Source organism: Giraffa tippelskirchi, chromosome 10 (genome assembly GCF_054371585.1).
Source record: "Giraffa tippelskirchi isolate mGirTip1 chromosome 10, T2T-mGirTip1v1.2.pri, whole genome shotgun sequence".
Classification (NCBI taxonomy): domain Eukaryota; kingdom Metazoa; phylum Chordata; class Mammalia; order Artiodactyla; family Giraffidae; genus Giraffa; species Giraffa tippelskirchi.
In genome coordinates, this window is record NC_137284.1 from 102,334,626 (window position 1) to 102,361,869 (window position 27,244).

Sequence of the window (27,244 nt, forward strand, 5' to 3'; positions counted from 1 at the left end):
CCAACATTATGCAGTGTGTGGCTTTCTCTATACCCAGCAAGTTAGCTGATAGGCCCTCTAATGAGCTGGATGGAGAAGATCATAGGAATTCAAATATTGAGCAGGAAGTTACAGGAAGAGCTTTGAAGTATAAAAAGCTGGAAATAATTCCAATTCTGCCAATTTCTTTTTAGCCCACCAAACCTATATTTTACTTTCTTTCAATTAGTATTCCCTATGCTGTACAGCAGAAATTAACACAGCATTGTAATCAACTATACTTCAGTTAAAAAAAAGAAAGAAAAAAATTAGTATTATATTCTCTACCTTATAGCACTGATATGAGGCTCAAATGATACAATGAACCAAGGCACAGTAAATGTCTAATAAATAGTCAGGAGCCGCATTGCCTCACCTTCTTTAAGTGTATGTAGTTACTGCCCTACTGAAAAGTTTCTACCTAAGTTAAAAAAAAAACACTCTAAATTTTAAAATGCATGTGTACCAAGTGAATGGTCATCATCACAGGGAGAAATTTTGACTGTAATATCATGGTTAATTTAGATTAAGACAATATCATAGGGTAAATCTGGATCATAGTGGGTTTTTTCTTCAAGTGTTCTATTTGAGAGCACTTTGAGAGTTGAAAGTAAGTTGTTGATGTTGTTTTATGTACTTGCTAAAAAAACATGCTTGCTCTTTTTTTTTTCATTAGGGGGAGTTTATTGCTTGTCTCCTGTCCCTATTACGGCAAATGACAGATAGACATTATCAGCAGCTTCTTGATAGTTTCAATACAAAAGAAGAACTAAGGGTAAGTGACATTATACGGTGTTCTTTAGTGTATCTTTTTAGTTTCTCTTTTTCTTATTTATCATCATTCAGATAATTTTTGACCATTGCTTTATCTGATTCCATTAAATTATGTTTTTTATCAGATTTATCCACAGATTTGCTCTTCTGTAAATTGACTCTTTAAAATTTCTGTGCCCAAGCCAAGAAATTAACTCTTATTTTGGACAAGCATGTAAGATTTGAAACACCTATCATCAAAGTCCAATAAAGTAACCTAGAAATAGAGTAACAGAACTAATGAGACAAAATCAAATAGACTAAGCCTAATAGTGGTAATGTTGCCTTAATAGAAAATAAGGGAGAATATATTATCTTAATAGAAATAGCCTTAGTATAAAATAAGGGAGAATGTATTTTAGCTGATTTCATCCTGCGAAAGCCACAGTGAGAAGTTCTGGCTACAACATTCTGACTAGGGAGGCAGTTTATATTTGATATTCTCTATCGGCTGTAGTCTAATCACTATGCTATGCTACTTTGACAGTCTGACATTAAATAGAAAATACTGATGTCTGGTTTGTAAAAGTCTGATCTTTGCTAAGATTTAGGGAACCTTAATGCTTCCTTCCTTTAATGCTTCCTGGTGTGCTGCAGTCCGTGGGGTCGCAAAGAGTTGGATACAAATGGCAACTAAACAACAACAATGCTTCCTGCATGGTGTTCACTAAAATCTTAGAAGTTGATTGTCCTCAGTCATAGGAATGATCTGTCATCTGTCATTAATTATGTTTATTTCTCTTCCATTGCTTCAGTTTCCAGACAACTTCATACATAAACCATCAAAATGGAAGGGTTTCTCTAGTGTTGGTGAAACCACCCTCCTTCTCGGATGGTACTTGAACCCACAATCTCTGACTTAGGAGGGGACTCAAACCCCGTCTTTCTATTGAAACTGCTCACCTTCTCACCTGAACTTACTGAAGCTCAGGTTCTTTTGTTTTGTCACAGAAAGAATTCAGCAAGAGGCAAGTGATAGGCAAACAGTGAGTTCATTAGCATAGGACACTTGTGAGAGATACAAATGGGCCAGCAAGAGAGTGCAACCTCAAGAACAAAGAGGGCTACATTTTTTATACTCAAAGAAAAAGTGTGGAAAAGACCACCTTCTTCCTCGTTTGGGGGTAGATATAAAGGTATTACATCATCAGTGCTGCCTTTGAACCCAGTGTGGTCTGAGACTGTCATGGCACAATTTAAGTCATATGTATATTAGTAAAAGGGTGTTAACATATACTAAAATATAGTAATTGATCTCAGATTTTGGTATAATATCCTCTTTCAAATAGTTTCTTTCCCCTTTCACCTGTATCCCTGTCTTGACTACATACAGAAATGCTGCTCTTCAAAGACCATTAATTTCCTGACTTCATGTAACGTATCTATTGTCTTGTGTTTTAACTATCACGACTTATTCACAAGTCGAGTGTGCCTTGCACTTGAATGCACCTAATCTTCCTTAAAGGTGGTATAGATTGTTGCTAGGTTACTGTCTTTCCTTGAGTGATTAGCCTATAACAGTCTTGCAAACCCTCTTAAAATTCTATTTGTCTTTAATCCTCTAGTGAGATTTCTAAACTATTTAATTTTCCTCCTCTGTCCCTATCACTGAGGGATGAAGAATTATAAGACAGTGGATATAGTTACACTGCAAGAATTGCATAATTAAAAGCCTTCATGGTGTCAATGGATAGGGAAAAAGTGGAAACAGTGTCAGATTTCATTTTTTGGGGCTCCAGAATCACTGCAGATGGGGACTGCAGCCATGAAATTAAAAGACCCTTGCTCCTTGGAAGAAAAGCTATGGCAAACCTAGACAGTGTTTTAAAGAATAGAGAGATCTCTTTGTTGACAAAGGTTCACATAGTCAAAGCTATGGTTTTTCCAGTAGTCATGTATGGATGTGGAAGTTGGACCATAAAGAAGACTGAGCACTGAAGAATTGATGCTTTTGAACTGTGGTGTTGGAAAAGACTCTTGAGAGTCCCTTGGACAGCAGGGAGATCAAACCAGTCAATTCTAAAGGAAATCAGTTCTGAATACTCATTGGAAGGACTGTTGCTGAAGTTGAAGCTCCAATATTTTGGCCACCTGATGCGAAGAGCCAACACGTTGGAAAAGACCCTGATGCTGGGAAAGATTGAGGGCAAGAGGAGAAGGGTGCAATAGAGGATGAGATAGATGGATGATATCACTGACTCATTGGACATGAGTTTGAGCAAACTCAGTGAAGAACAGGGAAGCCTGACGTGCTGCAGTCCATGGGGTCGCAGATAATTGGACATGACTTAGTGACTGAACAGTGGTGTTGTAGAGCAAGATTCATAGTTATTCATAGTTTTAATATAGATATTGCATAAGGATCACTTCTCTTTGACTTTTAAATGTTGTATGATCTCAGATGAATTTTTCAGTCACCTTGGATCAGTTTATAAGCTGAGTCATATGAAACAAAGAATAGATTTGGGCAGGTGTAATCTATTTGACAGTTGATTAGCATATGTCCAAGCCTGAAAATATCATGTTTTTCATGCTTGTATTAATATTTAATCTTGAGGTTAGAATTTAAAATGGATAAATGGATCTTAGAGCTTATCTACTCTACATACAGAAATCCATGTGATTAAAAAGGAAAATAATTGTGCAGTTATGAACTATCATCACAAGTTGAATATTTAACACAGCTGAGGAATCATTAGGTTTTACGAAGTCTATAACTTCGTATTTCAAAATTCACATAGGAAAAGATTACGTATTTTCACAGAGCCTGGGAATAAAAAAAAAATAGTGGAAAAGCATAAGCAAAAAAAGCATTGTTTAATCTAGGTATTCAGTTTTATGCTTTAATATTCATGTTAACAATAATAAAGCAAATGAAAATAATGAGTGGAATGTTTCTTGTGACTTTTCCTTCCGTCAGTCACATACTTTAACAAAGACATATGTCTTGAGAGTCCCTTGGACTGCAAGGAGATCCAAGCAGTCCATCCTAAAGGAGATCAGTCCTGGGTGTTCATTGGAAGGACTGATGTTGAAGCTGAAACTCCAATACTTTGGCCACCTGATGCAAAGAGCTGACTCATTGGAAAAGACCCTGATTCTGGGAAAGATTGAGGGCAGGAGGAGAAGGGGACGACAGAGGATGAGATGGCTGGATGGCATCTCCGACACGATGGACATGGTTTGGGTGGACTCAGGGAGTTAGTGATGGACAGGGAGGCCTGGCGTGCTGCAGTGCATGAGGTCTCAAAGAGTCAGACACAACTGAGCAACTGAACTGAACTGAACTGATGTCCCTCCTCAAATAGTGGAGCCAGAAACAAAACAAAACTGGACTGTCAGGAAAATTACTTAATGATATCACTTTATCTATCCTTTAGGAAATATAGATTGAGCAATTCAGGCATACCAAGTGCTATCAGTGTTGTTATGTGCTGCTGCTGCTAAGTCGCTTCAGTCGTGTCCGACTCTGTGCGACCCCATAGACGGCAGCCCACCAGGCTCCCCCGTCCCTGGGATTCTCCAGGCAAGAACACTGAAGTGGGTTGCCATTTCCTTCTCCAATGCATGAAAGTGAAAGTGAAGTCGCTCAGTTGTGTCTGACTCTTCACGACCCCATGGACTGCAGCCTATCAGGCTCCTCCGTCCATGGGATTTTCCAGGCAAGATTACTGGAGTGGGTTGCCATTGCCTACCAGCAACAAAAAGGCCAGTTCCTGTTGGGGGTGGAATCGAACAGGTAATGGGCAGTGACATAGACAGATGAGAGTGGTGAAGACACGGAGTTAACACACGGTGCTTTGGAGCATCTAGGAATTGCAGCCAGCCCAAACTGAAGGCTAGAAGAAAACTTGAGAAAGGAAGTCTTGGCTGAAAACTGAATTGGAGTGCGCTGGCCATGTTTGGCGAAGACACTCAGCTCTCTCAACTATGTTGTTGCTCAGTCGCGAACCTGTGTCTGACTCTTTGTGACCCAATGGGCTGCAGCACGCCAGGCTCCTCTGTCCTTCACTGTCTCCCGGAGTTTGCTCAGATTAATGTCCATTGAGTTGGTGGTGCCTATCTAAACATCTCATCCTCTGCCGCCCCCTTCTTTCAGCTGTAACGTCACCCAGATATCCTGATATACCACATCTGCCATTCTACCGTTATAATAGTTACTAGAATCTGAAATATTTTTGTTTGTTTATATATATCCCAACTCCTAGCTACTAGATTATATAACCTTCTTGACATCTGAAACTATTGCTGGTTCACTGCTATATCTTCAAGCCCAGAACTTGCCTAACACATTGTTGGTATTCAGGCAACATCTGTGAATTGATGGACTGACCGTAGAGTTTAGAAGAGAGTTGTAAAACATAAGCCTCTCTGAATATATATAGACTTTATTATGAAGACATTGGAAAACTATGGAGGGTTTTAAGAAGGGACAGACATGATCACATTTGTATTAAGAAAAACCTATCTGGATGCACTGTGGAATTATTGGATATTTGGTAAACTTGATGAGCATTTTCAATGCATTGGTAAGTGTGGGAAGCCAAGTCATAGACTGAGGGATTAAAAAAGAAAAAGATGTAGTTGATGTAAACTGTATTTCAAGAAGAGGAGTATAAGGTGTCTACTGAAGGAGAACTTGGGCTATTAGAGGAATATTTATCATGGAGAAAGCTTAAACATATTGAAATATTAATAATCAGAGGTGGTAGAAAGGGAGACACTAAAAATAAAACGGTGCTAACTCACCAGGCAAAGTCCCTAAGAAAGCAGCAGGAGGGACCTAATTAATCTTACGCCTTGCCCAGTGTAAGACTGGAAGGGAAATAACTGGAGTGAAGGCAGACTGGAGGGCATTTATCTTATGAAAGGCTAATTAGTCATCTGGTTTTCATCTGTATTTAAAAAATTCAGATGCCACCTTTTAGCATATGTTTTTCATGTTCTCAATTTTCTTCAAAGTCAGATATCTGTATTCATGCTACTGAACCCTATGTTACAAGACTTTCCAAAGATGATTGCAGTGGTCCATAGTCCCTTAACTAGAGTCTTCATACCACATGTATTTCAGAAATCAGAATGTTTGCTATTCCAGAAAGATAATGTGGTACATATACTGTGTAGTATTATCTATAGCATCTCCAGGAGTACTAGCAGTAGCAACTACAGTTTGACCCTTGAACAATGTGCAATTGAAAATCCACATGGAACCTACGTTCAGTCCTCTCTATATGTGGTTCCTACCTATCTGTGTTTCCTCTGTATCTATAGCTCCACACACACGGATTCAACCAGCTACGATTGTGCAGTATTGGGGTATTAACTATTGAAAAGCTGAAACTCCAATACTTTGGCCACCTGATGCAAAGAACTGACTCATTTGAAAAGACCCTGATGCTGGGAAAGACTGAAGGCAGGAGGAGAAGGGGACAACAGAGGATGAGATGGTTGGATGGCATCACCGACTCAATGGACATGAGTTTGAGCAAGTTCTGGGAGTTGGTAATGGACAGGGAAGCCTGGCATGCTGCAATCCATGGGCTGGCAAAGAGTTGGACATGACTGAGCAACTGAACTGAACTGAATTGAACTGAACTATTGAAAAAATCTGTATAAGTGAATCTGCACAGCCCAAACCCATATTGTCAAGGGTCCACTGAATAATCAAACACCTCAGTGTTTCTGCAGCTAAACAAACTATTCACTCTAGGTGGGATATATAAAGACCTTCTCAGTAGTTTGATTTTGCTGCCAAATGGATCCTCAAACCAATAGTCTTAAGAGGACTGTGGGCTTTGGTATTCTTATAAAGGAACTGAGGACCTCAAAAAGCAAACATTTAGTTTCATGGAACTGAATCTTATGGAAACCTGAACAAACTTTTTGGCCAACTCAATACATATGCAGCACTGTTCTAAGAGGTTGATTTAGCATTGACTCATTTAATCCTGAAAAGAACCCCATGAGGTAGGCACTATTATCATTTTATTGTGTCAGTCACTTGACTCAATAAATATTTGTTGAGCACCTTGACTAGATGTCTGGGATATCAAGACTAATAAAACAGTCTCTATTAATGCCTTTATGTTATTAGGGCATCTAAATCACTCAGTTATAAATGTGTGTGATATGTACTGATATAAACAACAGTGATGATGGCTAACAGTTCTGGAGTCCCTCCTTACCCTCACCCTCACAGCCATGAACCAGATACAGTGCTAAACTCTTTTCTTGCAGCATCGCATTTCATCACCCCCTGCAGTGAAGATTGATACTATTTCATTCCCAAGTAACTGGGAGGGCTAGGAATTCTATTAATGTCTCAGCTCTTGGCTTAGTCAGCAAAACTCGACTTTCCCCCATACTTTCATAACCCAAAATCTTTGATCTAAAATTGTATAACCTTTTCCTTTATCACCTCTTTAAAAGAAATGAGCTAGTTCTAGTCATGAATTGCAGGTGTCTGAAAACACCAAAGTAGCAGAGGGAGAGTTTGGGGAGATTTTTTTTTTGGTTAGGTTAGAAATTGAATAAATTAGGAGTATCAGGTAAGGAAAGATAAAGCTTCATTATTGTTGTTCAGTCTCCAAGTCATGTCCAACCTTTTGCGACCCCATAAACTGCGGCATGCAAGGCTTCTCTGTCCATCACTATCTCCCTGAGTTTGCTAAAACTCATGCCTATTGAGTCAATGATGCCATCCAACCATCTTATCCTCTGTTGCCCTTTTCTCCTCTTGCCCTCAATTTTTCCTAGCATCAGGGTCTTTTCCAGTGAGTCTGCTCTTCACATCAGGTGGCCAAAGTATTGGAGCTTCAGCATCAGTCCTTCCACTGAATCTTCAGGACTGATTTCCTTTAGGATTGACTGGTTTAATCTCCTTACAGTACAAGGGGCTCTCAAGATCTTCTCCAACACCACTGTTCAAAAGCATCAATTCTTCAGCACTCAGCGTTCTTTATGGTCCAACTCTCACATCCATACATGACTAATGGAAAACCATAGCTTTGACTATATGGACCTTTGTCAACAAAGTGATCTCTGCCAACTTTCTAGAGTGATTAATGAAAAATAGCTGATACTGGAATTAGACACTGAAAATCCCAATAACCCTACCGGTTTAAAGTAATGAAGCATATATCCTCTTTTCCTTCACACATATGTATTCTGATTCCCAGAGGTAACTACTGTTAACACATCAGGGTGTATCTTCCTAGACGTTTTTCTTTGTTGTATCCGCATGCCTGTGGATCATATTATTCATATGGGTTGCACTTCTTTTCACACAATAATGTATTATGGACATTATATAGCCCACTGCATCATTCATTTTTCTGAATCTCATTACATAATGTTCCAAACTTAATTATTCCCCCTTTGGTGAGCATTCAGTATGCTTATGACTTTTTCCATTAGAAAGGATCCTTCATGGGTTGTAAATTGGAAAGCTATTGCAGAGAACAGTATAGAGATTCCTTAAAAAACAAAAAATAGAGCTACCATATTGTCCTGTAATCTTAATCCTGGCCATATATCTAGACAAAATTCTTATTTGAAAAGCTACATGCACTCCAATTTCATAGGAGCACTATTTACAATAGTCAAGACGTGGAAGCAACCTAAATGTCTATCAATGGAGGAATGCATAAAGTTGTGGTATATATATACGATGCACACCTGAAACTAACACAACATTGTAAATTAACTATACTTCAATAAAAAGATTAAAAAAGTGAAATAACTACCTTCTATCAAAAATATACATATGTATATATTAATATAAAGAAGGGATCCTGCCATGTATATCTTAATGTCAATACATAGATCTCCATGGACTTGTGCCCTTATTGCTGTAGAATGAATTTCTGGAATCTTAACTGTTGGATCATGGGATATACACATTCTAAATCTTAATTGGTGCTGACAAATTATATACTGAGATTTTCAAATTACTGTTTTGGTTGTTCATTATTTTTTTTCTTCTTATCAATTCAAAGAGAGATTTGGCCTAGCAGTTCCCCATGAGTCTCTAAATCAAAAGGATTGTTGAAAGTAAGTAGTTCTGAAGTATCTGCTAATCCTCGAGTGTTTGAACTCCATTCTTGCTTGGAGAACTTGGGTGTCTCCAGAGTTACTATAGGAGTCGCTTCTAACATCGTGAACAGTAGGCTGTTTCTTCTCCTGGGTCTTCAGGTCCTTGTGTGTGAGTCACAGAGTCAGCTGAAGTGTGGAGGAGAATGGCCCTCAGCGCTAGTCTTCGGTATTGTTTCTTTCCTTCTCTAGAACCTGCCATTATTTTAGAAATGAACAAAAGCAAAAACTAAGCAGTGATTAGAGCTTTTTTTCCTTCTTCTGTAGTCAGTAATGTTTTATTATAAACCACCCTTTATAATACACCCACCTTCTACTGGGGACTAAAGTTTTGTCCATATGCCTGACATTTTATGTATATATAGAGCAGTAAAACTCCTGTTTTTTGTTGATTATGACTTTCTATATAGAGCTGTAAGGATCTTGCCCTATGCTTGAGAGTATACATGTTCTGAAAATTAGATAAGCACTATTATTACCTTTCATTGTCTCCCTTATATTAACCCACTAGCTTCCAACAATCGTATCTGATCAAGTCTCAAGCCATCTGCAAAACTATGAGGCCTTAACATTATCTACAGGACAAAACCCAGTCTCTTCGTCATCTTCCTTATCCTCAATATTCCTTCCACCCTCATTGTCCTCCATCCCTTTCCAGACAACTTTCATTCATGTCACTTAAGATTACTGTGATTACTTGTATATTCCTTACAAACTGTATCAGTTCAATTCAGTCGCTCAGTTATGTCTGACTCTTTGTGACCCCATGAATTGCAGCACGCCAGGCCTCCCTGTCCATCACCAACTCCCAGAGTTTACCCAAACTCATGTCCATCGAGTCAGTGATGCCAACCAGCCATCTCATTCTCTGTCATCCCTTTCTTCTCCTGCCCCCAATCCTTCCCAGCATCAGGGTCTTTTCCAATAAGTCAACTCTTCGCATGAGGTGGCCAAAGTATTAGAGTTTCAGCTTCAACATCAGTCCTTCCAATGAACACCCAGGACTGATCTCCTTTAGGATGGACTGACTGGATCTCCTTGCAGTCCAAGGGACTCTTAAGAGTCTTCTCCAACACCATAGTTCAAAAGCATCAATTCTTCGGTGCTCAGCTTTCTTTACAGTCCAACTCTCACATCCATACATGACTACTGGAAAAACCATAGCCTTGACTAGACGGACCTTTGTTGGCAAAGGAATGTCTCTGCTTTTTAATATGCTATCTATGTTGGCCATAACTTTCCTTCCAAGGAGTAAGTGTCTTTTAATTTCATGGCTGCAATCACCATATGCAGTGATTTTGGAGCCCCCAAAAATAAAGTCTGACACTGTTTCCCCATCTATTTCCCATGAGGTGATGGGACCAGATGCCATGATCTTAGTTTTCTGAATTTTGAGCTTTAAGCCAACTTTTTCACTCTCCTCTTTCACTTTCATCAAGAGGCTCTTTAGTTCTTCTTCACTTTCTTCCATAAGGGTGGTGTCATCTGCATATCTGAGGTTATTGATATTTCTCGCAGCAATCTTGATTCCAGCTTGTGCTTCTTCCAGCCCAGCATTTCTCATGATGTACTCTGCATATAAGTTAAATAAGCAGGGTGACAATATACAGCCTTGATGTACTCCTTTTCTTATTTGGAACCAGTCTGTTGTTCCATGTCTGGTTCTAACTGTTGCTTCCTGACCTGCATACAGGTTTCTCAAGAGGCAGGTCAGGTTGTCTGGTATTCCCATCTCTTGAAGAATTTTCCACAGTTTATTGTGATCCACACAGTCAAAGGCTTTGGCATAGTCAGTAAAGCAGAAATAGGTGTTTTTCTGGAACTCTTGTGCTTTTTAAATGATCCAGAGAATGTTGGCAATTTGATCTCTGGTTCCTCTGCCTTTTCTAAAACCAGCTTGAACATCTGGAAGTTCATGGTTCACGTATTGCTGAAGCCTGGCTTGGAGAATTTTGAGCATTACTTTACTAGCGTGTGAGATGAGTGCAATTGTGCAGTAGTTTGAGCATTCTTTGGCGTTGCCTTTCTTTGGGATTGGAATGAAAACTGACCTTTCCAGTCCTGTGGCCACTGCTGAGTTTTCCAAATTTTCTGGCATACCGAGTGCAGCACTTTCACAGCATCATCTTTCAGGATTTGAAATAGCTCAACTGGAAATCCATCACCTCCACTACTTTGTTCGTAGTGATGCTTTCTAAGGCTTATTTGACTTCACATTCCAGGATGTCTGGCTCTAGGTGAGTGATCACACCATCGTGATTGTCTGGGTCATGAAGATCTGTTTTGTATAGTTCTTCTGTGTATTCTTGCCACCTCTTCTTAATATCTTCTGTTTCTGTTAGGTCCATACCATTTCTGTCCTTTATCAAGCCCATCTTTGTATAAAATGTTCCCTTGGTATCTCTAATTTTCTTGAAGAGATCTCTAGTCTTTCCCATTCTATTGTTTCCATTTCTTGGCATTGATCACCGAGGAAGGCTTTCTTATCTCTCCTTGCTATTCTTTGGAACTCTGCATTCAAATGAGAATATCTTTCCTTTTCTCCTTTGCTTTTCGCTTCTCTTCTTTTCACAGTTATTTGTAAGCCCTCCTCAGACAGCCATTTTGCTTTTTTGCATTTCTTTTCCATGGGGATGGTCTTGATCCCTGTCTCCTGTACAATGTCATGAACCTCCGTCCATAGTTCATCAGGCACTCTGTCTCTCAGATATACTCCCTTAAATCTATTTCTCATTTCCACTGTATAATCATAAGGGATTTGATTTAGGTCATACCTGAATGGTCTAATGGTTTTCCCTACTTTCTTCAATTTAAATCTGAATTTGGCGATAAGGCGTTCATGATCTGAGCCACAGTCATCTCCCGGTCTTGTTTTTGCTGACTGTATAGTGCCTCTCCGTCTTTGGCTGCAGAGAATATAATCAGTCTGATTTCGGTGTTGACCATCTGGTGATGTCCATGTGTAGAGTCTTCTCTTTTGTTGTTGGAAGGTCCGTTGCTGGAAAGAGCAATATTTCATAGGAACCTGGAATGTTAGGTCCATGAGTCAAGGCAAATTGGAAGTGGTCAAACAGGAGATAGCAAGAGTGAACGTCGACATTCTAGGAATCAGCAAAATGGACTGGAATGGGTGAATTTACCTCAGATGACCATTATATCTACTACTGTGGGCAGGGATCCCTTAGAAGAAATGGAGTAGCCATCATGGTCAACAAAAGAGTCCAAAATGCAGTACTTGAATGCAGTGTCAAAAACGACAGAATGATCTCTGTTCATTTCCAAGGCAAACCATTCAATATCACAGTAATACAAGCCTATGCCCCAGCCAGTAACGCTGAAGAGGCTGAAGTTGAATGGTTCTATGAAGACCTACAAGATCTTTTAGAACTAACACCCAAAAAAGATGTCCTTTTCATTATAGGGAACTAGAATGCAAAAGTAGGAAGCCAACAAACACCTGGCGTAACAGGCAAATTTGGCCTTGGAGTACAGAATGAAGCAGGGCAAAGGCTAATAGAATTTTGCCAACAGAACACACTGGTCATAGCAAACACAAACTGTATAGATAATTTTAAATTCCTGTTTCACCTCCTGCTTTAAATCTGGCTCAGGAGTCACTTTTTAAAAAATCTTATTTTACAGTGTGCTGGGTCTTCATTGCTGTGTGGGCTTTTCTCTAGTTGCAGTGAGTGGGGGCTCCTCTCCAGCTGTGGTGTGTGGGCTTCTCATTGCGGTGGCATCTCCTGTTGTGGAGCACAGGCTGTAGGGCATTGTGGGCTCAGAAATTGTAGCTCCTGGGTTCTAGAGCATAGGCTGAATAGTTGTGGTGCATGGGCTTTGTTGCTCTGTAGCATGTGGGATCTTCCCAAATCAGGGTTCAAAACCACGTCTCCTGCATTGGCAGGTGGATTCTTTACTACTGAGCCAGCAGGGAAGCCCCAGATGTCACTTTTTAAAAATGAAGCCTTCACAGACCACAGTCCCTCTCTGTGAGAACATGTGATTTGTTTTCTTTTTTTTTTTTTAAATAAATTTATTTATTTTAGTTGGGGGCTAATTACTTTACAATATTGTAATAGTTTTTGCCATACATTGACATGAATCAGCCATGGGTTTACATGTGTTCCCCTTCCTGGACCCCCCACCCACCTCCCTCCCCATCCCATCTCTCTGGGTCATCCCATTGCCCCGGCCCTGAGCATTTGTCTCATGCATCGAACATGGAATGGTGTTCTGTTTCACATATGATAATATACATGTTTCAATGCTATTCTCCCAGAACATCCCACCCTCACCTTCTCCCTCAGAGTCCATAAGACTGTTCTATGCATCTGTGTCTCTTATTCTGTCTCTCTTATAGGGTTATCATTACCATCTTTCAAATTCCATATATATGCATTAGTATACTGGATTGTTGTTTTTCTTTCTGGCTTACTTCACTCTGTATAATGGGCTCCAGGTTCATCCATCTCAGTAGAACCGATTCAAATATATTTTTTTAATGGCTGAGTAATATTCCATTGTGTATATGTACCACAGCTTCCTTATCCATTCGTCTGCTGATGGACATCTAGGTTGCTTCCATGTCCTGGCTATTGTAAACAGTGCTGTGATGAACATTGGGGTACACGCGTCTCTTTCAATTCTGGTTTCCTCGGTGTGTATGCCCAGCAGTAGGATTGCTGGGTCATATGGCAGTTCTATTCCCAGTTTTTTAAGGAATCTCCACACTGTTCTCCATAGTAGCTGTACTAGTTTGCATTCCCACCAACAGTGTAAGAGGGTTCCCTTTTCTCCACACCCTCTCCAGCATTTTTTGCTTGTAGACTTTTGGATAGCAGCCATTCTGACTGGTGTGAAATGATACCTCATTGTGGTTTTGATTTGCATTTCTCTAATAATGAGTGATGTTGAGCATCTTTTCATGTGTTTGTTAGCCATCTGTACGTCTTCTTTGGAGAAATGTCTGTTTAGTTCTTTGGCCCATTTTTTGATTGGGCTGTTTATTTTTCTGGAATTCAGCTGCAGAAGTTGCTTGTATATTTTTGAGATTAATTGTTTGTCTGTTGCTTCGTTTGCTATTATTTTCTCCCATTCTGAAGGCTGTCTTTTCACCTTGCTTATAGTTTCCTTTGTTGTGCAAAAGCTTTTAATTTTAATTAGGTCCCGTTTGTTTATTTTTGCTTTTATTTCCAATATTCTGGGAGGTGGGTCATGGAGGACCCTGCTGTGATTTATGTCAGAGAGTCTTTTGCCTATGTTTTCCTCTAGGAGTTTTATAGTTTCTGGTCTTACGTTTAGATCTTTAATCCATTTTGAGTTTATGTTTGTGTATGGTGTTAGGAAGTGTTCTAGTTTCATTCTTTTACAAGTGGTTGACCAGTTTTCCCAGCACCACTTGTTAAAGAGATTGTCTTTTCTCCATTGTATATTCTTGCCTCCTTTGTCGAAGATAAGGTGTCCATAGGTGCGTGGATTTGTCTCTGGGCTTTCTATTTTGTTCCATTGATCTATATTTCTATCTTTGTGCCAGTACCATAGTGTCTTGATGACTGTGGCTTTGTAGTAGAGCCTGAAGTCAGGCAGGTTGATTCCTCCAGTTCCATTCTTCTTCCTCAAGATTGCTTTGGCTATTCGAGGTTTCTTATATTTCCATACAAATTGTGAGATGATTTGTTCCAGTTCTGTGAAAAATATCATTGGTAGCTTGATAGGGATTGCATTGAATCTATAGATTGCTTTGGGTAGTATACTCATTTTCACTATATTAATTCTTCCAATCCATGAACAAGGTATATTTCTCCATCTGTTTGTGTCCTCTTTGATTTCTTTCATCAGTGTTTTATAGTTTTCTATATATAAGTCTTTTGTTTCTTTAGGTAGATATATTCCTAAGTATTTTATTCTTTTTGTTGCAATGGTGAATGGTATTGTTTCCTTAATTTCTCTTTCTGTTTTCTCATTATTGGAGTATAGGAATGCAAGGGATTTCTGTGTGTTAATTTTATATCCTGCAACTTTACTATATTCATTGATTAGCTCTAGTAATTTTCTAGTAGAGTCTTTAGGGTTTTCTATGTAGAGGATCATGTCATCTGCAAACAGTGAGAGTTTTACTTCTTCTTTTCCTATCTGTATTCCTTTTATTTCTTTTTCTGCTCTTATTGCTGTGGCCAAAACTTCCAAAACTATGTTGAACAGTAGTGGTGAAAGTGGGCATCCTTGCCTTGTTCCTGACTTTAGGGGAAATGCTTTCAATTTTTCACCATTGAGGATAATGTTTGCTGTGGGTTTGTCATATATAGCTTTTATTATGTTGAGGTATGTTCCTTCTATTCCTGCTTTCTGGAGGGTTTTTATCATAAATGGATGCTGAATTTTGTCAAAGGCTTTTTCTGCATCTATTGAGATAACCATATGGTTTTTATCTTTCAATTTGTTAATGTGGTGTATTACATTGATTGATTTATGGATGTTAAAAAAACCTTGCATTCCTGGGATAAAGCCCACTTGGTCATGATGTATGATCTTTTTAATATGATGTTGGATTCTGTTTGCTAGGATTTTATTAAGGATTTTTGCATCTATGTTCATCAGTGATATTGGCCTGTAGTTTTCTTTTTTTGTGACATCTTTGTCTGGTTTTGGAATTAGGGTGATGGTGGCCTCATAGAATGAGTTTGGAAGTTTACCATCTTCTGCAATTTTCTGGAAGAGTTTGAGTAGGATAGATGTTAGCTCTTCTCTAAATTTTTGGTAGAATTCTGCTGTGAAGCTGTCTGGTCCTGGGCTTTTGTTTGCTGGAAGATTTCTGATTACAGTTTCGATTTCCGTGCTTGTGATGGGTCTGTTAAGATCTTCTATTTCTTCCTGGTTCAGTTTTGGAAAGTTATACTTTTCTAAGAATTTGTCCATTTCTTCCAAGTTGTCCATGTTATTGGCATATAGCTGTTGGTAGTAGTCTCTTATGATCCTTTGTATTTCTGTGGAGTCTGTTGTGATCTCTCCATTTTCATTTCTAATTTTGTTGATCTGATTCTTCTCCCTTTGTTTCTTGATGAGTCTGGCTAATGGCTTGTCAATTTTGTTTATCTTCTCGGAAAACCAGCTTTTAGTTTTGTTGATTTTTGCTATGGTCTCTTTTGTTTCTTTTGCATTTATTTCTGCCCTAATTTTTAAGATTTGTTTCCTTCTACTGACCCTGGGGTTCTTCATTTCTTCCTTCTCTAGTTGCTTTATGTGTAGGGTTAGTTGATTTATTTGATTTTTTTCTTGTTTCTTGAGGTACGCCTGTATTGCTATGAACCTTCCCCTTAGCATTGCTTTTACAGTGTCCCATAGGTTTTGGGTTGTCGTGTTTTCATTTTCATTCGTTTCTATGCATAATTTGATTTCTTTTTTTATTTCTTCTGTGATTTGTTGGTTATTCAGAAGCGTGTTGTTTAGCCTCCATATGTTGTAATTTTTAATAGTTTTTTTCCTGTAATTGAGGTCTAATCTTACTGCATTGTGGTCAGAGAAGATGGCTGGGATGATTTCAATTTTTTGGAATTTACCAAGGCTAGATTTTTGGCCCAGGATGTGATCTATCCTGGAGAAAGTTCCATGTGCACTTGAGAAAAAGGTAAAATTGATTGTTTTGGGGTGGAAAGTCCTGTAAATATCAATTAAATCTAATTTGTCTATTGTATCATTTAAAGTTTGTGTTTCCTTGTTAATTTTCTGTTTAGTTGATCTATCCATATGCGTGAGTGGAGTATTAAAGTCTCCCACTATTATTGTGTTATTGTTAATTTCCCCTTTCATACTTGTTAGTATTTGCCTTATATATTGTGGTGCTCCTATGTTGGGTGCATATATATTTATGATTGTTACATCTTCTTCTTGGATTGATCCTTTGATCTTTATGTAGTGTCCTTCTTTGTCCCTTTTCACAGCCTTTATTTTAAAGTCTATTTTATCTGAAATGAGTTTTGGGACTCCTGCTTTCTTTTGGTCTCCGTTTGCATGAAATATGTTTTTCCATCCCTTCACTTTCAGCCTGTGTGTGTCCCTAGTTTTGAGGTGGGTCTCTTGTAGACAGCATATATAGGGATCTTGTTTTTGTATCCATTCAGCCAGCCTTTGTCTTTTGGTTGGGGCATTCAACCCATTTACATTTAAGGTAATTATTGATAAGTATGATCCCGTTGCCATTTACTTTATTGTTTTGAGTTCGTGTTGAAACATCCTTTCTGTGTTTCCTGTTTAGAGAAGATCCTTTAGCATTTGTTGGAGAGCTGGTTTGGTGGTGCTGAATTCCCTCAGCTCTTGCTTGTCTGTAAAGCTTTTGAATTCTCCTTCATATCTGAATGAGATCCTTGCTGGGTACAGAATCTGGATTGTAGATTATTCTCTTTCATTACTTTAAGTATGTCCTGCCATTCCCTTCTAGCCTGAAGGGTTTCTATTGAAAGATCAGCTGTTATCCTTATGGGGATCCCCTTGTGTGTTATTTGTTGTCTTTCCCTTGCTGCTTTTAATATTTGTTGTGTTTGATCTTTGTTAATTTGATTAATATGTGTCTTGGGGTGTTTCACCTTGGGTTTATCCTGTTTGGAACTCTCTGGGTTTCTTGGACTTCTGTGACTATTTCCTTCCTCATTTTAGGGAAATTTTCAACTATTATCTCCTCGAGTATTTTTTTCATGGCCTTTCCTTTTATCTTCTTCTTCTGGGACTCCTATGATTCGAATGTTGGGGCGTTTCATATTGTCCCAGAGGTCCCTGAGGTTTTCCTCATTTCTTTTGATTCTTTTCTCTTTTTTCCTCTCTGCTTCGTTTATTTCCATCATTGTATCTTCTACCTCACTTATCCTATCTTCTGCCTCCATTATTCTACTGTTGGTTCCCTCCAGAGTGTCTTTTATCTCCTTTATTTCATTATTCATTATATATTGACTCCTTTTTATTTCTTCTAGGTCCTTGATAAACATTTCTTGCATCTTCTCAATCCTTGTCTCCAGGCTATTTATCTCTAACTCCATTTTGCTTTCAAGATTTTGGATCATTTTTATTATCATTATTCTAAATTCTTTTTCAGATAGATTCCCTGTCTCCTCCTCTTTTGTTTGGTTTTGTGGGCATTTCTCATTTTCCTTTACTTGCTGAGTATTTCACTGCCTTTTCATCTTGTTTAGATTGCTGTGTTAGGCGTGGCCTTTCTTTATTCTGGTAGTTTGAAGTTCCTCTTTATTGTGGAGGTTCCTCACTGTGGGTGGGGTTGGACGGGTGGCTTGTCAAGGCTTCCTGGTTGGGGGAACTTGTGTCAGTGTTCTGGTGGGTGGAGCTGGATATCTGCTCTCTAGAGTGCAATGGAGTGACCAGTATTGAGTTTTGAGATGTCTATGGATTTGGTGTGCCTCTGGGCAGCCTGTATATTGATGCTCAGGGCTATGTTCCTGCATTGCTGGAGAATTTGCGTGGTATGTCTTGCTCTGGAACTTATTGGCTCTTGGGTGGAGCTTGGTTTCAGTGTATATGTGGAGGCTATTGGATGGTCTCTTATTAATTAATGTTTCCCCTGGCTTTCAGTCTTATTCTTGAAGTAGCCTCAAAACTTCTCCATCCATACAGCATCAATAATAAAACTTTTAGGTTAATGGTGAAAAGATTCTCCACAGTGAGAGATACCCAGAAAGGTTCACTGAGTTACATGGAGAGATGAGGTGGTGGGGGGGTGTTGAGGTGACCAGGAGGGGAAGAGGGGAATTCAAATGTGGAGAGAGCAATCTAGCCAGTAAGCACTTCCCTCTGTGCTTTCCACAGTCTGGAACCCTCAGAGTGGTTCATAGAGATACATAGAGAGGGGGGAGGAAGGTAATAGAGGTGAGCATGAGTAGAAAGGGAGGAATCAAGAGGGGAGAGAGAGATCTGGGCAGTATCCTGTTCCTGAAGTGTTCTCCGGTACCCAGAACACCCTCAGAGATTCACAGAATTGGGTTGAGAAGAGAAGGAGGAGGGTGGGAGATAGAGGTTCCCTGGGGGAGAAGAAAGAGCATCAATAGGGGGAGAGAGTAATCAGGCCAGTGATCACACTCCTCAGTAAAAATGGGTCCTAAAGATTGGGTTCTTAAATGTACAAAATTGATATCAAATATGTAAAACAAAGATTAAAAATCTAGAGTAGAGGTTAGACTCTTATTAAACTTACAGTATAAAAAAAAGAAAAAAGGAAACAATGTAAAAAGAAAAAAAACAGTAAAACAGTAAAAAAAAGTAAAACAGGAAAAAAACTAAAAAAAGAAAACACAAAAGGTATAAGATATATGTATGCAGTTTGCTTTAAAAATAGGGTGTTTTTTTTTGCAAGTTAATAGTGGGTTATGAAAATGAAAGTTAAAGGTGTAATAGAGGACTTAAAGAAAAAGGAAAGAAGAGAAAAAAAATTTAAAAAAAAGATAATAGTAAAAAAATATATATCCCGGACTTTCTCTGGAGCTGTTGTGAGCAGTGTGGGGTCTGCTCAGTTTCAGATAGATCCTTGTTCCTGCTTATACTTTTCAAGATCTACAGGCCCCTTTCAATGCAGTCGGTATTAACTACAGGAATTTTAATCTGTTGGCCTGTCACTTCCAAGGTGCTTCCCTCTGTTTATTTGGCTTCTGTTTGGAGGTCTCTTCAGTATCTTATTTCCGCCCTGCAACAAAGGGATGGAGGTGGTCTCTTTAGGTTCGCTTGTTCAGTCGTGCTGTGGGGAGGGAGAACACTGCAAACCTGGTGTGTGCGTGGTGAGCTCGCAGTGTCTTGGCTGCACTGGGTTCGCCCCCGCTCACAGGCTCACGGCGTGTGTGCTTTCCCTGTCTACCCTGCTCAGGCTTCAGGTTACTCGGCCAGGGAGTGGGCCGGGGAGTGGGCCCTGAGATGCGTGCACTTCCCAGGCGCAGACTCGGTTTCGCCCGCGGCTTTTGCAGTTCCCGGTCGGAGCTGCTCTGGCGGCCAGGAGTTTGGCGAACGCACTCTCCCCTGTTGGGGCGGTGCGGCTTATCACTTCCCTGGTCCCCGCCTCGGTTTACGGGCGCGCCCGGCTCCGGTGTGCTTTGTGTCGGTTCTGGGGAGCTGGTCTCTGGCTGCGACCCTCCCGGCGGCTGTTGACCCTCCGCGATCTCAGGCAGTCTTTGCTTAGAAACTGGGAACCTGTTTGCAGTTTGGTAGGGGGTGCCCTCTCTGGGGCCGAGTTTGCCCCTTTCCGGCTCTGGCTGGCCCCGCCTGCCTGCTGTGTCCAGCCGGGGATGGGGCGGTCCGCAGCCTGCTAGCTCTCCTCTGGTATCGCTCAGTCCTTTGTTCTGTGAGCTGGCCGGCAGTGCCTTCGAGTTGGGCTTTTCGCGGGATAGTTCTCTCTCTCTGGCTGTCCCACAGTTTAGGTTACTATTTCACGTTAGCTCCCTCAGATTGCCCTCAGGGCGTTCGGGCCCAGTCCTTACCCTAAGCAGTGCCGCCAGCTCCTCTCCGTTCAGCCCCCACTTGCTGGTGGCGGATGCGAGCGTCTGGGGTTCTTTGCTGGGAGTTGCTTTAGGCACGTAATCTGTGGGTTTTATTTATTTTTTCTCTCAGTTATGTTGCCCTCCGAGATAAGAAATCTTCCCCCAAACCCGCCGGTGAGAGGGTTTCCCAGTGCTTGGAAATTTCTCCTCTTTTACGACTCCCTCGCCGGGACGGGTCTCCGTCCCTAACTCTTTTGTCTCTCTTTTTCTCTTTTATAATTTCTCCTACTTCTTTTGAAGATAATGCGCTGTCTTTGTGGATGCCTGATGTCCTCTGCCAGGGTTCAGAAGTAGTTTTGTGAAGTTTGCTCAGCGTTCAGATGTTCTTTCGATAAATTTGTGGAGGAGAGAGTGGTCTCCCCGTCCTATTCCTCCGCCATCTTAGGCCCGCCTCCCCGTGATTTGTTTTCTTGTATTCCTGATGACTCTGAGCTCTCTGAGAGTAAGGGCTCTGTGTCCTAAGCATTAAATCTTTGTTGAGTGAATCAACCCTCATAATAAATGTCTGATTGCTTCAGAAGCCATTTTTTTCCATAAAGTTATTTCAACTTATAGTCTTTATTTTATTACAAAAAAAATTCTATAGTTCTTAAAGATTGAGGACCATTTGGAAGTTATTTTTGCATATCTACTTAGTAAATTGTAAGGATATAAATTTCAATGTGATAATTTTGAGTAACACTCTTTAATTGACTTCAGACCCTGAATCAAGGGTGTCACATATTTGAAATTTGTGGCAGATTTTTAAAATAATATTTGACTATAGTCTGTATCATGTTGTTATTGTTCCAGCATAAGCCCACAGACTGCAGTGCACCAGACTCCCCTGTCCTTCACTGTCTTCCGGAGAGAAATTACTCCAATTCGTTTCCATTGAGTCAGTGATGCTATCTATCCATCTTTTCCTCTGTCACTCTTTTCTCCTTTTGCCTTCAGTCTTTCCCAGCATCAGGGTCTTTTCCAATGAGTTGGCTCTTTGCAAGAGATGGCCAAAGCATTGGAGCGTCAGCATCAGTCCTTCCAATGAATATTCAGGGTTGATTTTCTTTAGGATTGACTGGTTTGATATCCTTGCTGGCCAAGAGACTCTCAAGAGTCTTCTCCAGAACCACAGTTCGAAAGCATCAGTTCTTCAGTGCTCAGCCTTCTTTATGGTCCAGCTGTCACATCCGTATGTGACTACTGGAAAAGCCATAGCTTGCACTATATGGACCTTTGTCAGAAATGTGTACCTAGAAGGCTCTGTCCCATTCATTACTCTTTATGTGAGGAGACAGTGTCCCAGGCTGTCTAGTACCTTGTGAGGCCTTTCCCCCCAGATTTCTTAACTCAAGTTTCATGATCTCCATAGGCCTCCTTCTGTGTCTCACCAATTCTGTTTCATGTACAGCTGATTTCTATCTTGTGTTGTTCTGATACCATAGTATATTTAAACACGAAACGTTGTGTTGTATATTGTAGTCAGAAAATCTTTGTGAAACAGGAGTGTGATCTTCTTACATGTATGTATAAAGTCCCTCAGTGTCTCTACATTGTCCTCAGGATGATCCAAACTGCTTACCAGGGAAAAGGTAGGAGATTCATTTGTCTTTTATTTGTTTATTTATCTTTGGTCCATAATTATTGTTATCTTCCTGTTTATCTATCTATCCATCTTTTATGTATCCCTACCCAACTGCCATATCTACTACTGTGGGCAGGAATCCCATAGAAGAAATGGAGTAGCCATCATAGTCAACAAAAGAGTCTGAAATGCAGTACTTGGATGCAGTCTCAGAAATGACAGAATGATCTCTGTTCATTTCCAAGGCAAACCATTCAATAATACAGTAATCCAAGTCTATGCCCTGACCAATAATGCTGAAGAAGCGGAAGTTGAATGGTTCTATGAAGACCTACAAGACCTTCTAGAACTAACACCCAAAAAAGATGTCCTTTTCATTATAGGGGACTGGTATGCAAAAGTAGGAAGTCAGGATATATCTGGCGTAACAGACAAACTTGGTCTTCGAGTACAGAATGAAGCAGGGCAAAGGCTAACAGAGTTATGCCAAGAGAACGCACTGGTCGTAGCAAACACCCCCTTCCAACAACACAAGAGAAGACTCTACACATGGACATCATCAGATGATCAATACTGAACTCAGATTGATTATATTCTTTGCAGCCAAAGATGGAGAAGCTCTGTACAGTTAGCAAAAACAAGACTGGGAGCTGACTGTGGCTCAGATCATGAACTCCTTATTTCCAAATTCAGACTTAAATTGAAGAAAGTAGGGAAAACCACCAGACCATTCAGATATGACCTAAATCAAATCCCTTAAGACTCTACAGTGGAAGTGACAAGTAGATTCATTCAAGGGATTAGATCTGATAGTGTGCCTAAAGAGCTATGGATGGAGATTCGTGACATTGTACAGGAGGCAGGGATCAAGACCATCCCCAAGAAAAAGAAATGCAAAAAAGGCAAAATGATTGTCTGAGGAGGCCTTACAAACAGCTATGAAAAGAGAAGCAAAAGGCAAAGGAGAAAAGGAAAGATATACCCATTTGATTGCAGAGTTCCAAAGAATAGCAAGGAGAGGTAAGAAAGCCTTCCTCAGTGATCAGTGCAAAGAAATGGAGGAAAACAATAGAATGGGAAAGACTAGAGATCTCTTCCAGAAAATTAGAGATACCAAGGGAACATTTCATGCAAAGATCGGCACAATAAAAGACAGAAATGGTATGGACCTAACAGAAGCAGAAGGTATTAAGTAGAGGTGGCAAGAATACATAGGAGAACTATACAAAAAAGATCTTCAGGACCCAGATAGACATCCTGGAATGCAATGTCAAGTGGGCCTTAGGAAGCATCACTATGAAAAAAGCTGTATGACTTTTTTCTCATAGGTAATCGAATTTCAGTTGAGCCATTTCAAATCCTAAAAGATGATGCTGTGAAAGTGCTGCACTCAATATGCCAGAAAATTTGGAAAACTCAGCAGTGGCCACAGGACTGGAAAAGGTCAGTTTTCATTCCAATCCCAAAGAAAGGCAATGCCAAAGAATATTCAAACTACTACACAATTGCACTCATCTCACATGCTAGCAAAGTAATGCTCAAAATTCTCCAAGCCAGGCTTCAACAGTATGTGAACTATGAACTTCCAGATGTTCAAGCTGGATTTAAAAAAAGCAGAGGAACCAGAGATCAAACTGCCAACATCCGTTGGATCATCAAAAAAGCACAAGAGTTCCAGGAAACCATCTACTTCTGCTTTATTGACTATGCGAAAACCTTTGACTGTGTGGATCACAACAAACTGTGGAAAATTCTTCAAGAGATGGGAATATCAGACCACCTGACCTCCCTGCTGAGAAATCTGTATGCAGGTCAAGAAGCAACAGTTACATTTGGACATGGAACAACAGACTGGTTCCAAATCAGGAAAGGAGTACATCAAGGCTGTATATTGTCACCCTGCTTATTTAACTTATATGCAGAGTACATCATGAAAAACACTGGGCTGGATGAAGCACAAGCTGGAATCAAGATTGCCAGGAGAAATATCAATAATCTCAGATATGCAGATGACAACCACCCTTATGGCAGAAAGTGAAGAACTAAAGAGCCTCTTGATGAAAGTGAAAGAGGAGAGTGAAAAAGCTGGCTTAAAGCTCAACATTCAGAAAACTAAGATCATGGCATCTGGCCCCATCACTTCATGGCAAATAGATGGGGAAAGAGTGGAAACGGTGACAGATTTTATTTTGGGGGGCTCCAGAATCACTGCAGATGGGGACTGCAGCCAAATAATTAAAAGACCCTTGCTCCTTGGAAGAAAAGTTAATGACCAACCTAGACAGCATATTAAAAAGCAGAGACATTCCTTTCCCAACAAAGGTCCATCTAGTCAAAGCTATGGTTTTTCCAGTAGTCATCTATGGATTTGAGAGTTGGACTATACAGAAAGGTGAGCACCGAAAAATTGATGCTTTTGAACTGTGGTGTTGGTGAATACTCTTGAGAGTCCCTAGGACAGCAAGGAGATCCAACCCGTCTATCCCAAAGGAAATCAGTCCTGAATATTCATTGGAAGGACTAATGCTGAAGCTGAAACTCCAGTACTTTGGCCACCTGATGCAAAGAACTGACTCATTAGAAAAGACCCTGATGCTGGGAAAGATTGAAGGCAGAAGAAGGGGACGACAGAGGATGAGATGGCTGGGTGGCATCACCAACTCAGTGGACATGAGTTTGAGTAAACTCTGGAAGTTGGTGATGGACAGGGAGGCCTGGCATGCTGCAGCCCATGGGATCGCAAAGAGTCAGACACAACTGAGCAACTGAACTGAAATGATCCACTTATCCGCCCCATTTCTGAGCGCTCCCTTTTGCAGCCTGGATGAGCCTGTGTTCTGTCTTGCCTCTGGGGCTGGGAGGTGCCCTTCCCTTGGTATGAAATACCTGTGAAAGTGAAAGTGTTAGTCCCTCAGTCCTGTCTGACTCTTTGCGACCCCATGGACTGTAGCCCAACAAGCCCACCAGGCTCCTCTGTCCATGGGATTTTCCAGGCAAGTATACTGGAGTGGGTTGCCATTTTCTTCTCCAGGAGATCTTCCTGACCCAGGGATCGAACCCGGGTCTCCGCATTGCAGGCAGACTCTTTACCATCTGAGCTATCAGGGTAGCAGTGAAATAACTGGTCCACTGATTTATCCTAGTTTATAACACATCCTTAAATAGATGAGCACTCCTCTCTCCCACAAAACTGAGTTTGCGGAAGGCAAAGGTCACATTCAGCTAACTCATTATGATGTGGCCTGTTGCAGGTACTGTGTAAATATTCTTGCATGAATAAATGAAAGAGTATATTTTATCCCACTAGGTGTCCCCAGCCTCTTATACAGTGCCTAGCACATATTGAAGCACCCAATATTTATGAATGAATAAATGTTAATGATAATCTAACACCATAACAATTACTTCTGCTTTCTTTTCTATTTGAATGTGAGACTTTTTATTGTTTGTGAAGGTTTTCACCTGAACCTTCTTCTCTGAACCTCTTGTACTGCAGAAAAGAAGTGTTGCTGTGAAATAACACTTCCTTATTTTTTTAAATTTTGATCCCTTATTTGAATAATAACCAGTAATGCAATTAAATAACTATGTTGTGCTATTTGAAGTTAACAAACAAAAAAGAAACTGCTGCCAGGCTGCCAATTTTTAAAATAATGGCATATGAAACACTTATTTCTGTGTGCTATCCAAACCAGAGTATGATTGCAACCATGTTCTTTTTTTTTAGTTTTAAAAAGAATCTGTTACTTATTGTTTATATGTGCAAAATAATTTCACTTATCTGTGCAGACATTCTTGTTTAGTGAAAAGTCCTTAGAACAGACACGGAAATATCCTTGCATTTGGGGAGGGATGGGATGTTGAGCCTCACATTCAGGTCTTAGTGCTTTACAATATTAGAACTGAGTTTGAAATGTAACCTGTCACAAGGCTGTTGACAAGAATACTTGCTGAACCCATGTAAGTACCACAGTGGAATGGGCTTGTGTTACCATCCACTGAAACATTAACCTACAGTTTAGACATATAAAAAGTTTTGCATACTGCATGAATAGATGAGTGACCATATTAATTATTTTTAGTCTCTTATAAATACAAGAGTCTTTAAAGTGTCATGTCTGACTCTTTGAGACTCCATGGACTGTCGTCTACCAGGCTCCCCTGTCCATGGAATTCTCCAGACAAGAATACTAGAGTGGGTAGCCATTCCCTTCTCCAGAGGATCTTCCCAATCCAGGGATTGAACCTGGGTCATGCATTGCAGGCAGATTTTTTACCATCTGCTGATGCTGCTAAGTTGCTTCAGTCGTGTCCAACTCTATACGACCCCATAGACAGCAGCCCACCAGGCTCCTCTGTCCCTAGGATTCTCCAGGCAAAAACACTGAAGTGGATTGCCATTTCCTTCTCCAATGCATGCATGCATGCTAAGTTGCTTCGGTCATGTCTGACCCTGTGCGACCCCATGTACAGCATCTCACCAGGCTCTCCTGTCCACGGGATTATCTAGGCAAGAATACTGGCGTGGGTTGCCATTTCCTTCTCCATTTTACCATCTGAGTCACTAGGAAAGCCCAAGCCCTCGCATTATAAACCCTCAGAGCTCAGCTCCAGGGAGGTTAAATAAATTATCTAGGTCATTGAGCTTGTTAATGACAGAGGCAGGATTAAAATCTAGATTTTCTGATCTCAATATAATGTTCTTTTATTTTTCATTATAAGATTTCTACAAATGAATGTGCTTGGTTCCACAAAGGTAGTGAAGCTTAGAAAGCTAGTTGAGATAGTGAGAGGTTTTCTTCAGGGAAATAAAGGTTGATGTCAATTTGTAGGCATTGGCCCAAGGCCCCATGCTGCCACAGCTTTTATTTTGTGAGATAAATGGGAATAGGAAAATGAGATGGTACAGAAACAGGTTGTATGTCACCAATCCTACACCTGGAATAACTGCCTTTGTCCCTTGCACTACAAAACAGTAGTCAAAGTTGCTAGCCCTGAAGATAGATATCTTGCCTCCTGTAGCCAATTTGTCAACCATTTTTTTTTCCTCTGTGCAACAGACATCCCTCTCTCCTATTCCCTACTGTGAGGGGTGCCACCTCCAATTTCCAATTCTGTTTAATGATTAGAGGAGAAAAGATGAAACATCAGCATTTTAGAACCTACAGTGGTAAGGATTCCACCTGCCAATACAGGAGATGCAACAAGAGATGTGGTTTCGATCCCTGGGTCGGGA

General features: G+C 40.3%; 1 protein-coding gene across 2 annotated transcripts in view; it reads left to right on the top strand.

Annotated features, from left to right (window-relative positions):
* The window catches only part of DOCK4 (dedicator of cytokinesis 4), a 482,101-nt gene that overhangs the window by 354,263 nt on the left and 100,594 nt on the right, over positions 1-27,244 (top strand). For both annotated transcript variants that reach the window (XM_081537146.1, XM_081537147.1), the window contains one exon: positions 695-793. In XM_081537146.1, coding sequence (XP_081393272.1) covers positions 695-793 — 99 coding nt within the window. The remainder of the gene's footprint in view (positions 1-694; positions 794-27,244) is intronic.